This window comes from Plectropomus leopardus, chromosome 12 (assembly GCF_026936395.1).
Source record: "Plectropomus leopardus strain MGB_pleo_1.0 chromosome 12, ASM2693639v1, whole genome shotgun sequence".
Lineage (NCBI taxonomy): Eukaryota > Metazoa > Chordata > Actinopteri > Perciformes > Serranidae > Plectropomus > Plectropomus leopardus.
The window spans coordinates 23,497,719-23,510,982 of NC_142187.1; the positions used below are offsets into that span (position 1 = coordinate 23,497,719).

Sequence of the window (13,264 nt, forward strand, 5' to 3'; positions counted from 1 at the left end):
TATTATTACTATAAACTATATTTTGGCCTTTTGGCCAGTTTGATAGATTCTTAATAATTTTTGCACTATTTTTCTCATATTAATTATTACTATCATAAATTTGTACAACTTATTTTTGCACATGATTATCTCACTCTCATACAGATATTTTGTTTGCACTATGCTATCAGTTCTCAATTCATTGTAAAAGTATACTAGCATACTTTACATTAATATCCTCTTCAATATGATGTTACCTATTTACATTTGTATTTTATACATTTATGTTCATTGATATGCTGTGTCCCTTTTAAATACATACATAAATTTAAATAAATGTAATTGTCACTACTTGTGCAGCTTATATGTGCATTTAATGTGTACAGCTTGCCTTGCATTTTAACATAAAAGTTCTTATATTGTGCAACCTTCTCCACATGTCTCTGCAAAGTGCCTCTCAGGGACAAATAAAGTATTTTAATTGAACTGAATTAAAATAATTCTGGAAAAACTGCAATCTGGTCCTAATTATGGAAAAAAAAATGTTTCCAATACTGGTAAATTAATTATAAATAAACTAGTGTAACCAGCTGAAGATGTCAAAAAAATGTTAAACTTTCTCAGGCAAATATACAATTCCAACATGTATGAAAATTGAAGGCACCCTGTGGAGTCTGTGCAGCAATGCATTTCTTTTTTTGGCGATGAGATACACATTCCTCCTTACACTTTCACACTATTTCATTGATTGACATTTGGTGGTGGGAATGTGAAAAGATGTGCCAATAAAGACAGCAAAGAAGCAGACTGCAAGTTTCTCAGAGGCGTGGGTGTAAATGTTAAAATATGTCAAAAACTGGCTCTTCAAATGTCTTAGGAGGGCGGAAATGCATTGGACACATTTGTTAGACTACTGAGGTAAACACAGTGTATTTGGGTGTGGGACACTGAAAATAAGCATACTTTTTGTTTGTTTATGAGAAAACATCTTTCGTGTTTCACCTATTAAGTTATTAATTTTTACTGGGGTTAAATTCAGCAAGTCTTTCAAGATTTCTCTAGAAATAAAAAACTACTCTTAAACTTAAAGGAATACTTCACACACAAAATAACCATTTGTTTGTCATTTAGTCATGCTGTGTCTTGAATTTGTGAAGAAACCTTTGACTGTGTTTTTCTGACATGCCTCCACGGAAAACTGCAAACATATTGATTTTTTGATTGACTGGGGATCATGTTTAACAGCACAACTACATCAAAACATCTGTTTAAAAACTCACACAACTCATGCAGTAGATCCAAATTACATTTATCCAGTTGTGCATTTTAGCTAAAACCTTAAAACTAAACTAAAAATAAAACTTCTCTACACTAATACTGCAGGAATTGTGTTTTGATAAAGTTTTGTTGTTGATAAATGTGTTCATCAGTAAATAAAAAATGTTTCAATGTTGTTTACGAGTTAGGTTTGTGGTTTCTGTGACACATGTGAGAAAGACATTTTTGTCACAAATTCAAGGTAACATGGCTTATTGATTTAGAAGTTGTCCTTTTGTGGATAAAGCATGCCATTAACACTGCAACCAAATTTAAATCAGTGTCTCTAAACATCATCTCTATTTTCCCTAAAATTAGTTCTAAAAATAGATAGCTATTTCAAAGAGACTTTCTGGGAAATTAAAATCACAGATTCGTAAAATAAAGCTTTTTTTGGCATTGTCTTTGTTGTTGAAATTGTATTGTTATGAAAGCTACAACCTTATTTACTCATGTTACCCTTTTGTAGCTCTGATGACATGGGGGGGAGTTTTATTTGTGAACCATCACTCACCTTGGATTCCCTTCATTGATTAATGTTAATGTCCGCTTGGACTTGGGGAACTTGTACCATGACAGTGACAACAACAGCTGCACTTTATAGCTTTTTTTCATTGAAGTAAGAACTTTTTCAGGATAAATCAACATTACAATCAATCAAAAAATGTTAATAACTGAGCAGAATTTGTTGCATTTCATTCCAAAGCAAAAATCATTCCCATACTGTACTACACTGAACTGTTTGAGCAAGCCAGGTGTTTGTTGACTTAACTGTTACACTGACTGACCCCAAGACAAATTCTACATCGATGCTGGGAAAACAATTTTGGCCCACGCTCAGTGTTTGGGACATGGTGACATTTATCTGGCTGAGGACTGTGGAAATCCACCGTTTGGCATAATAAATCTGTCATTGTCTGCCATATTTTGCTCTGTAGAGTGAAAGCTGTTATTTTAAGAGCCATAAACTAAGGTGTGAGAAATGAAATTTTATAGAGTGGAACTAACAGGGAGAACTGCCAATAAAAAGTTATATTTGTGTCCCGCTGATCGCTTGCTGTGCTGCACACTGCATTTGAGGTTTGGGGGACAAAATGTAAATATTGCCTCATATGGCTCATCCTTACTAAAATTACTGCCTCGCGGTTGTATGCCTCCCTAAACCAGTGAAGTTGCACTTACAGTTTACATCATGTCTGTGAAAACATGAATGCTACACCCCCCCTTACCATTTGGATATAAAATGTCAGAACTTCATCATTATATCCTGTTAGACATTTGTTGGTAATTTTTGCCATATTTTGCTCATGAACCTGTGAGTTATTTCCAAAAACATGTTATGTAAGACCTCAATGACTGGACTGAAACTTTACCTCCAACCACCAAATTCTAAAAACCTCATTCTTGAGTCCAAGTGGACATTTGTGCCATTTGAGGAAACTACCTCAAGCTCCTCCTTATATGTTGCTTTCACGAGAATGAGATGGACGCAAGGACGCAGTTACTCATGACCACGAATTTTTTATCAGTTTATTGTTAAGTCTAAGTGAACGTTTGTGTCGCATTTGAAGAAATTCCCTCAAGGCACTTTTGAGATATCACCTTCACAAAAATGACACTGAGGAGGTCACAGTGACCTTGACATTTGACCCATGACTACCAAAAGTTCATTGTTGAGTCATGTGGACGTTTATGCCAATGTGAAGAAATTCCTTTCAAATTTCAAAGGTGCTCTGGAGAAGTCGACGGATGGATGGAAAGACAGACAACCGGAAAACAAAATGACCACGGCTATTACCAGAGGTGAGGCATAAAAATCAACAAAAGACTAATTTACACCCTCAGCCACAATCCTCAACACCTACTTGCTTTATCTACTGACATTTATAGCCATACTCATTTAATATTTTATACACCAATATTGTCTTTATTACAAAATATTCAATAACCCAACTTTACACTGTACAAGATACAACATAGTTTACAGCTTTTGGCTATTTACAAAAAGTATGATCTGCATATCAAAGTGAATATATCTAAAAAGGCAGGTTGCAATCACTGTAAGCTTATTGAATAAGGCAAAAAACTTGAAACATGATGTATTTACACCTTTGCAGATCAAGTGAAAGTTCAACGCTGATAAAGATATAGGCTACAAAGATATCTGAAGTGCCTCGCATTTCTGAGACTGCATCTGAGAGACGTGCTAAAGCTTATACTCTTTTTGAGGAAAACTCAAAATGTAGCATAAATATAGCGAATAAAGCTGGAGTACGGTAATGTAGGCCTGAAAAACGACACTGCACCAAAGTTTCTGTGGTCTCGAGAAAATGTGTCTGGGTCGGACTAGAAAGGACTAGGTTGTGCATTTGTAGAAGTTGTGTGCTTATTGTATGTGCTTAAGTAATGTATGTGCTCTCTCTTGAGTGAATGAATGCATTCATGGATATCTACATACATGTCTGCACCATACATAGGGGTGTGTTGGTCCTCCATGTGATGATAGTACTTTATAACTGGTCCGGTTTTGGCATTAACTAGTTTCCATGGCAGCACACATCCAACTCAATACAAATGGTCTTTAGGTCGACACGTTTTATCTGTCCCTTTCATTGACCTTTACTGCCTCATCAGTGTCAAAGCCACCGCTGTCTGTGTGTAGACTTAAAGGGAAATGTCGAGATTTTTCAACTACAGAACTATTTTACCCCCTTTTTTGTGTCTCAATAACTAATGCAGACAACAATTTTGAAACTGGTCTAGTAATTGGTTAGTTGCAAAACAGGCTGCAATGTAACCACTTAGGTACGTTTGGGCATCGTCAATTTACGTCCATTATGGGTCCAATGTGTAGGATTTGAGGCATCTATTGGCAGAAATGGTATATAATAATTATACCAATGTTCTCCTGTAAGTTCCTGTAAATATGAACTGTGTTTTTTTTTTACATTAAGGTAAGCTTGGGTCGCCTGGCGGCTCAGTGGATAGAGCAGCGCCCCATATACAGAGGCTGTATCCTAGCCGTGGGTTCAATTCTGGTCTCAGTCCTTTGCTGCATGTCACCCTCTCTCTCTCTCCCCCTTTCACTCTCAAACTGTCCTGTCCATTTAAGGCAATAAAAGCCCCCCCAAAAAATCTTTAAAAAACCAAACAGAGTGAGCTGTTTATAACGGCATACAGAGCGGATCCTCTTCCAATGAGTTCGCCATGTTGTTTCTACAGTAGCCTAGAGTGGACAAACCTAACACTGGCTCTGTAAAGGCCTATTGGTGTTTTTCATGTTTACATGTTTTGGATTGGCCGCTGTAGTTCTCCTGCACATCTGGCACACGAGAGAAGTTCAGTTTTGCAACCTTACTGCTTGATGCCACTTAACCCTCCACACTGAATTTGTCTTTGCCACTGACAGGCAAAGACTGTTATTAAAAATGTCATTACAGAAAAGACCCTACAGGGAAATAAAATGTTTTTCCTTTCTTTTTGTGGATCTAATGTGTTAATTGGTGTGTCTAACCAAGTCTCACTCAGTCTTGTTCTTAACTGTGACTTTGCCACATTGTCAACATCAACTATATATCACTCCTTCACTCTTCTAACTCTAAGTAATGTTTCCATTGTTGTCTACCTGCAACAAGTCGCCTCTGGAGATATTTCAGTCTCGAGTGAGACTTGGTCACAGTTATTGGGGCGACTGTGGCTCAGGGGTAGAGCAAGTCATCTTCGGGCAAAATACTGAACCTCAAATTGCTTCCAATGGCTGTTCTGGTGTGTGAGTGCATCTGTACGGTTAAAAAACTGAGTAGCAGGTGGCACCTTGTACGGTAGCCTTGGCCACCACTGTGTGAATGTGACTCATTGCGTGAAAGAGCTTTGAGTGGTCAAAAATGACTAGAAAAGCGCTATACACATGCAGGTCCATTACAAACAGACCAGTAAAAGATAAGGATAAACATTTTATCCCTCTGTGTCCCTTTCCGAAAATGTTATCGACATGTTTTGAAACAATCAGAGCCTGTCAGTGGCAAAGCAAGTGATTTTTAGTGGAAGGAATAAAATTGCAGCCTGTTTCACAGCAGCAGCTCAGCAGTCTCGCTGAATATTTGACCAGTTTAAAGTTTTAATTCCATTAGTCAAGTAGACGCAAAAACATGGGAAATGGAGTCCAAGTTGAAAAACACATAAGTTTCCCTGTAACAAAACTATTAAACTATTGTGCAACAGGGCAAAACATCAAATATTCAGGAACCTGAAGTTCACTGCTCTGGGGTTCAAAAAGACACTTTTAAGTCAACTGATGAGGTATGGACGAGTCCCATATGCCAAATATGTTCAACCTAATGCAACATTTGCTCCTCTCTTTTGAGTATGTTGAGGCAATGTAAGCAGTAAAAAGAAAGATCTATGGAAAGCTCAATACTTTGGTTTTCTTTCAGCAGGAGTACCGTTACTATGGCTGTCAACTCTTTAAAAGTCATGCACTATTAATTGTAAATATGTCTCAAAAAAAGCCTATTTCATCCAGTGAGCTCTGAGTATAAAAAAGTATTTTTGTGCTGTTTCGTTACAATTCAGAATTAACCACACATGCATACACACACTCCGAGTACACACATGCATGCTTACACACATCAAAAAAGAAACAACACTATTTTACTGTAAGTTATGCAATGTATCCTTGGCATAATCAGAAAGACAGTGCAAAAGCAATAGCATGGTCCGTCTTTTTCTGGATATTAATGCACATATCCCTTGTACATGGAATATGCTCCACATAAAAAACAAAGATACACATTATACCTGGATCTGAGGGGACCCAAGCACACCACAAATCTAATCATCCAGTATAGAGATGGTAAAAAGAGCATTCTGGGTAGCTTTCTTCTTCACTCCAAGTTTTTCTTTCAAGAGTGGCAAGCAGTTAAAAATCCCTAAAAGCGAGTATGATTGTCCGTATCACCATGTCATTTCTCTGGAGGTTCGTATCCTGAATGAGCATATTCTGGGTTGTGCCAGAGGCTCAGGATTTATAGGAAACACCTGGACAGCCCTGTCTTCGCTTGGCCTCCAACCAGGGCTTTCTTTCCTTTTATTTTTCTGTGAAGTTTGTAGTCCTTTTTTCCTACACTGCTGCATCTGCAACAGCTGCCACAGTCTCAATCTCAATCTCTGTCACCTCTATGTTCTCCTCGTCCTCCTCGCCCACTGCAGGCACGCAGGATGATGGCAGGCATGTCGCTTGGCTGTTGCTGCTGTTGGCAGCATTCATCTGCATGTTGCTGCCCATGCTGGCGTAAGCGGTCAGGCTGGCGGCAGAGGAGACGCTGCCCAGATTGGTTGGGACGCTTGTCTTGCCACAGGAGTGGATCCGGCGCGCCAGGCTGGCAGAACGCACCACTGAAGAAGTGGTTGCAGTGCCGATCCCCTGAACTTTGCCCTCTAGGAAGTAGGTCAGCATCTCACCTTTACCCTTGACGCTGACTTTGCCGCGGCACACCAGGTCATAGTTGGTATTCAGCAGGCGATAGACGTCTTCGGTCACCTGTATTAAAAGAAAAAAAAACAAAACTGTTACTAACAGCTGTGCCATCAGTGTGCAAATGTACATGTGGATGATTAGATTCAATCCTAATGAGCAGATTGGGACCTTGTCTGGCAGCCTCTGCCTTCAGCGTATGAATGTGTGGGTAAACGCGAAACGCAGTTAAAAGTGCATCAAGTAGTTGACGTGATGTGACGTTGAAGTGGTTGAAGACTAGAAAAGTACCATGTAAATGCATATAAAGTACATTTATCATCTTTAACCCTGCAGCAGAAGATCTATGTAATCGCCACAATTGGGCACCCAAGATTAGTGTCACCATTTCAAGATCTGACCAAATGCTTCCCCTTTTGTTCCAGATAATGGACAGAAAACATGTTGATGACAAAGTGAAGTTGACCTTTGAAAATTATTTCCTGAGCTATGTTCAAATATGTATTTTGTGACCACACCTACCAATTTCTAATCAGTTCATCCTTGAGTGGATTTTAATACCAAATTTAAAAAGTTCCCTCCCACATTCACAAAAATGGGATGGATGTAAGGTCACAGTGACCTTGACCTTTGACCACCAGAATCTAATAAGTGCATCATTAAGTCCAAGTGGACATGTAAGATCTGGACCTAATTTTAGTTTTAAACATTCAAAAAATGAACTGACCCTATCAAAAGAGTGTGAAAAAGTAACACCTTTTACATTATGTCCAAGATGCCTATGTATTGTACTGCAGAGATATCCAGCTAAGCAGCCAGTGATGGGCCTTTCCTTCTGTAATAACACATCCTGGCCTGAGAGGGGACAGTGAGTCACTGTAGCCTCTAGTGTGCTGCAAGAGAGGATGAAGAAGTTGAGCCAGCTGGAGCATAGAGTCCATGGATATAGCGTAGATGTTTCAGTTTCAGTGAATTAGTTAGTGAGTAAGAAACACAGCTATGGCAGAAGCTCCAGGAAAACAACTGTTATCTCCATCACAAGCAGCTCCTGCGAAGAAGCAATGTTCGACAGCAAAGAAAAGAAGCAAAGTTAGAAGAAGCAAAACTAGGGTAAATATTAGTGTGGATTTCCAATGCTGGAGACAGCTTTTGGAGAGTAAAAAGATGCAGTTTGATGCTGAACTTACAATGTTTCTTTTAGACTGGTAAGTAACATCTCACGATGGCTATTTACCAAAACATATCTTTAGTGGAACTAATGACAGCACAAACTGTACTGTACTGTAATTTGACGGGTGAAATACTGCCTCCTCGTTTCATTGGACTGATTGATTGGACACTACAAAAAGTAACCTTTAATGTCAAAATGTTATTATTAAAGTTTGAAATATTCATTAATATTTTTACAGCCTTCACACATTTTAATGGACACAATTTCAAAACCTTTTATGACTTTTCAGGGACCCACATTTCTTGCCTGGTGTTTTTCAAACACAGCAGATTCTTTTCAAATCTAATTTCAGCTATCTGGCGCACATGAAAGGAGAGTTGGCATTGAGAAAATTTAGAAATGTACATGATAATTTACAAAACACGTTTCACACACACAGCTACAGAAAATAATTTTGTTGTTATGTTACATGAACATTATCCAAAGAAAATTACTCTAGGAATTCTATTACACGCAACAAAAATCCATGATGTTTCCAGGTTTTTCATGACCATGGGAACACTAATTTTAAAATTTGACAGCAATAGGGGCAACATGGTTTATTGCATCAAAATGCATTAAACTTCTGATTCATGTTGGTCTATTTAGATATGTAGCATGCACTGTTTTGTATTAGATTTTAGTTATTATGATCTATACATTTCAACCTTACAACTGTGGTTTGTGGTTATGCAGTTTTCCCTATAAACATCATCTGTAAACTACACATCCATTTTAAAAAAATTACTTTTAGATAAATATCTAAGGTGTGTTGAATACCTGTATCTTTCCCGGGACTCCAGTGCTGTCCATCCTGCTGGCCACATTCACGGTGTTCCCCCAGATGTCATACTGAGGTCGCCGCGCCCCAATCACCCCGGCAACCACTGGACCGACATTGATACCTGCACAAACGTAAGAAAATGTTAACAATAAATATAAAGTATAGAAGAACTGAGGTTTCTTATGGTTTATAGACTTACCTACTCTCAACACAAACTCATTGTATGACTGATAGTTGATTTCATCCAAAACATCAAACATCTCAATGGCGTAGTCTGCAATTGTGCTCAGATGGTCGTAAACAGATTTTTTGGCCTTAAGAAGGAGACGTAAACACAGCAGTCAGTATCTGTGCCTAAAATGATCCCTCATATTATCGTCATTATGATCTTCTACATCCATTTATACATGTGCAGAAATATAAAAAGACATGTTACCTTGGTTCCAATGGTGGGGACGAGGCCCACAGCTGCCATGTATGTACTGCCAATGGTTTTAATTTTCTCTATGTCTTTGTAGCATTCCTTATCCATGAGCTGCAAACATGTATTCAAAACACCAATGCAACATCACTCAGATAATCCAGAGTTCAGATATGCTCAAAGTAAAAAAACAAAAAACTGCATCCGACCTCATCAAAGTCAGCAATGATCTCATTCAGTAGTCTCAGGCACTCCACTCCCATGTTGTTGCCATCCAGCTCGATGTAGAAGTCATTAAAGTTTGGGATTGAGGCAAACAGGACACCAACTTGTGCGTAGGACTGATAGTATAGATCCTGATGAAAAAAAAAAGAATACAGTATAACAGTATAAAATACGTCGTGTGATGTCTTTCGATTCATGTTTTTCGGTCTGTTTATCTACCTGTTTGTCTGTTTGTCTGTCTGCCTGTCTATTAGCGAGGCTCACCATGTTCCTGGGGTTTGACAACAGGAAGTGTTGAGCCACGTGTGCGGGCAGAAGATTGAAGAGGATCCTCCTGTTGTCCAGCTTGACTTTCTCCATGCCGTCTCTGTCCTCTTCCGCCTGACAGCAAATGTGGCACACAAGTAAAATACACAGATACAGCCATGAGGACTGCAGCTTGTCCCACAATTTCACCACACGGGGTCAGTAACAAACCACGCAACATGGACTAGATGTGTCATAATTGAAAGGACTTAGGAACATTACATGACTAATTCTGCCAGTTAAATGATTAGATAACTTAAAATTTCATTTTTGCAATCCCACTGTGCACAATAGTCCTTTTTTAGCTCCTGGCACCAAGAGAAAACAAGCTTCATACCCTCGTTTTTTGCTAGAGAAACAGACAGCTGGCAGCCTATAAATAGAAATCCTCCATACATACCCTGCTTGTTCACATATATAAAAGCTGTTGTGGCAGCATTTCTTCAGTACACTTCTGTTAAATCTTATGATAACGAGATTCAAGCCTCTCAGCATCCACACACACACACACACACTTCCTGACCTGCACAGCCCATAGGAAGTCCAAGCGTAGTTTGAGGTCGAGTTGCCTGGAGTGGAGGGCCAGGGCACTGACAAAGAGCAACAGAGACAGGATGGGCTCGTAGCCCCGGATGTGGAAGGACCCCCCACTGTGGAAGAGACCGACACACAAGTCAGCACTGGACTGGACCACACAGAAAACTACACATGAGGGTTGAAAGGACCCCCCACAGTGAGGAGAACAATTGTGAGTAAAGTTTTATTAAAGGAATAGTTCACCGAAAAACAGTATGAACTGTATAACACACTTTCTTGGGCTTATTGCCTCTAATGACCTTACTGCATGTGAACAAAGACAACCAATCAGAGCAGAGGAGTCTAATGCAGCTGTCAATCATGTCAATCACTGCTCATGGACTGCAGTCAAATTGTCAAGATGATCAAGATGTTCTTACTGCATTGTCTATTTCTCACCTCAAACAGAAACAAATTGTAGTGTACTGTTTAGCTGTTAATTGAGGGAGTTCATCCGGCCGGTGGGCGGTGCTTGGTACTTCAATCAACTGCTGCATCAAAATATGTTTCTGAAAACATTCGTGACAAGTAATAGGCAATACAGTAACAAATTCTTGATTCATATTTGATCAGTGCTTACTAGTTTGACAGCTTAGCCACACTCGAACAGTAGTTGACATGTTTGACGGCTGTGTTAGAGACTGGTTGGTTGTTTATGGTATGCCACAGTAGATTCTAGCAAATGCCATTAGAGGCATTAAGATGAGGAGGAGGGACATGATTTTTTTCACAGACTATCTGTCATCTTATTTTCTTTCAGACTATACTAACAGTTTCAACAAATATGACACAAAATTATTGGCGTAAAAGTTACTAACTGTAACTTTTAAACAGAAAGCGTATCAGATCAAACAGCCTTTGACAGAGACCATACGAAAGACAGCAAAATAGGTTAAAAATGTCTGACAGACATTCAGAAAATTTCCGTGCAGCATTATCCAAGTGTCTTGTATCTATTAATTGGTTCATGGAAACCAAACACAACTACAGTATTTGTATTAAACTATTGCTAAACAAAGCACTTCTGGATTACTAGCATCCCCCTTGTTGTGTGCATTTGTGCATGTGCACAACAAAGTCCTTCATAGGAAATGCTTTGTTTAGCAGGAAAGTTTTTCTAGCAGTTCAGTAGTTTAGGGTAAATTGTGCTTCTTTTCTTTTCTGTTCTTCTTTTTCAGTTGCTCTGCTCTTCTTAACACCACTTAATAGAAAACTTTTTTTTCTGGTAAGGTAAGTATTAAATACAATCAGTATTGTTTTTGGTGAACTATTCCTTTAAATAAATGTTAGTTTTTTTTAAACATCAAAACTAAAAAAACTAAATATCAAATGAAATAAAACACATTATAGCTTAAATGTGCTTGAGATTTTGGACCATACAGTATTATATTACCAACTGAAGCATAACCGCATCTAAACAAAATGAGCTTTTCAAAAGGGATCTTTATCTTAGTAACCTTAACAAATTTAACGTAATCATTTTTTCAGGGACCAATTTATGATCTTAGCTCCAATAAAATTGGCCAGGCCCCTCTGCGCTGGGTTGAAGCAGCTAACACGCTCCCATCATCCAGCCCACATTGTCCTTTCAGGCTTCTGATTTGGAACTAATGAGCACATGTGCTGCCTCTAAGAGTGGAAAATGAAAGAGTGTGTGGGCTGCAGACAAGCAAAGACTCCTCCACACACATACATCTCAGCACATGTACTGTAAATGTTCCTCCAAACTCCTCGTTATCTGCCCCTTCTCTGGATCAGACAAACACAAAAACTGTTGCTTGACACTCACAGCCAAACGTTGCCTCATGTAACTTCAGGAAAGGACAGAAATAAAAAGTGCAAACAAGCTGTGTTTTGCATGATTGTGTGCGTCTGGTTTGCGATCATGTTGTGACGTTAACCTCTCACCCTGCAGTCTTGCGAAAGCCGCTGAGCTCCAACACGGTGACATACAGCACCCCCAGAAGGAGCATTAGCGCCATCTTTGGCAGCCACGAGACACGCAGGAAAAGTGCCAAGGTGAGTGTGCCCACCACACAGGACAGAAAGGCGTAACGGGCGCCGTCACAAGGCAGCTCCGCCATGGTGTGGTTGGCGCCGCTGTCCAGATCAATGATGATGATGGAGCTGTTGGTGTTGGCACTATCCCACAACCAGGGCATACAGCCCACCTGACAGAGGACAAATAAATGTACATATGAGTGATAAAACAGAGAGTCAGTGTTAGTCTACACCCACAGACTTATAGTTATTATATATTTTTCTGTTTTCTAATTTACAGCACCGATATATAAAGCAAATTGAATATATTACAACTGTCAGGGAACTACAATTGCAGCCCAAAACATGGTGGCATTTTTCATATTTGGAGAATGACATTTTTACTGTTAACACTCACCACACAGGCCTGGGCCACAGCGTAGATTAAGAGCACTATGAGAATACAGAGAGCTGTGCGAATCTGAATGGTCAGGCACCCTGGAAAACACTGAGAGATAAAAACAAAAAAAAGTTAGGTGAAGGAGACTGACAGCATGAGGAACATTATATGATATAATTGAAAAAATAAAATTATATAGGTCAAAGTTAATGTTATATATGTGAATACACAGCAAAAAAAAAAAATGTAGGACAAAATATGTTAGTAGCAGAGTTACACTTTTGTTTTTTTATTGCTTTGTTTTTTTATTTAAAATTAATTTAAAAGGGGGCGCCCAGTAACTCAGTTGGTAGAGCTGGCGCCCCACGTACAGAGGCTGTGTCCTTGCCGCAGCGGCTGTGGGTTCGATTCTGGCCTCGGCCCTTTACCGCACATCATCCCCTCTCTCTCCCCCTTTCATGTTACAGCTGTCCTACCTCTAATAAAGGCAAACACCAAAAAACATATATCTTTTAAAAAGAAATATATAATTTCAAAATAAATAAATGAAAATAAATTATATATATAATTTATTTAGTTTTTATTTTTTCAAT

At 38.9% G+C, this 13,264-nt stretch overlaps 1 protein-coding gene and 1 long non-coding RNA gene across 4 annotated transcripts in view; one reads left to right on the top strand and one right to left on the bottom strand.

The window, feature by feature from the left end:
• Positions 1-5,944: 5,944 nt before the first annotated feature.
• The window catches only part of LOC121952008 (adenylate cyclase type 1-like), a 54,363-nt gene continuing 47,043 nt past the window's right edge, over positions 5,945-13,264 (bottom strand). The window contains exons 12-20 of one of the 2 annotated variants that reach the window (XM_088085560.1): positions 12,690-12,779; positions 12,200-12,462; positions 10,239-10,365; positions 9,629-9,790; positions 9,394-9,540; positions 9,200-9,298; positions 8,963-9,077; positions 8,760-8,884; positions 5,945-6,835 (exon numbers count right to left, since the gene is read on the bottom strand). In XM_088085560.1, the coding sequence (XP_087941686.1) occupies positions 6,416-6,835; positions 8,760-8,884; positions 8,963-9,077; positions 9,200-9,298; positions 9,394-9,540; positions 9,629-9,790; positions 10,239-10,365; positions 12,200-12,462; positions 12,690-12,779 (1,548 nt within the window). In that variant the 3' untranslated portion in view covers positions 5,945-6,415. The remainder of the gene's footprint in view (positions 6,836-8,759; positions 8,885-8,962; positions 9,078-9,199; positions 9,299-9,393; positions 9,541-9,628; positions 9,791-10,238; positions 10,366-12,199; positions 12,463-12,689; positions 12,780-13,264) is intronic. The other variant, XM_042498516.2, reaches the window with a different exon arrangement.
• LOC148188104 (uncharacterized) lies at positions 6,846-9,795 on the top strand. Of its 2 annotated transcripts, none has more exons than XR_015778171.1 (3): positions 6,846-7,974; positions 8,783-8,894; positions 9,664-9,795. It is a non-coding gene; the product is annotated as an uncharacterized LOC148188104 (long non-coding RNA). The 2 variants fall into 2 exon arrangements; XR_015778170.1 differs by having other exon boundaries at positions 6,846-7,879.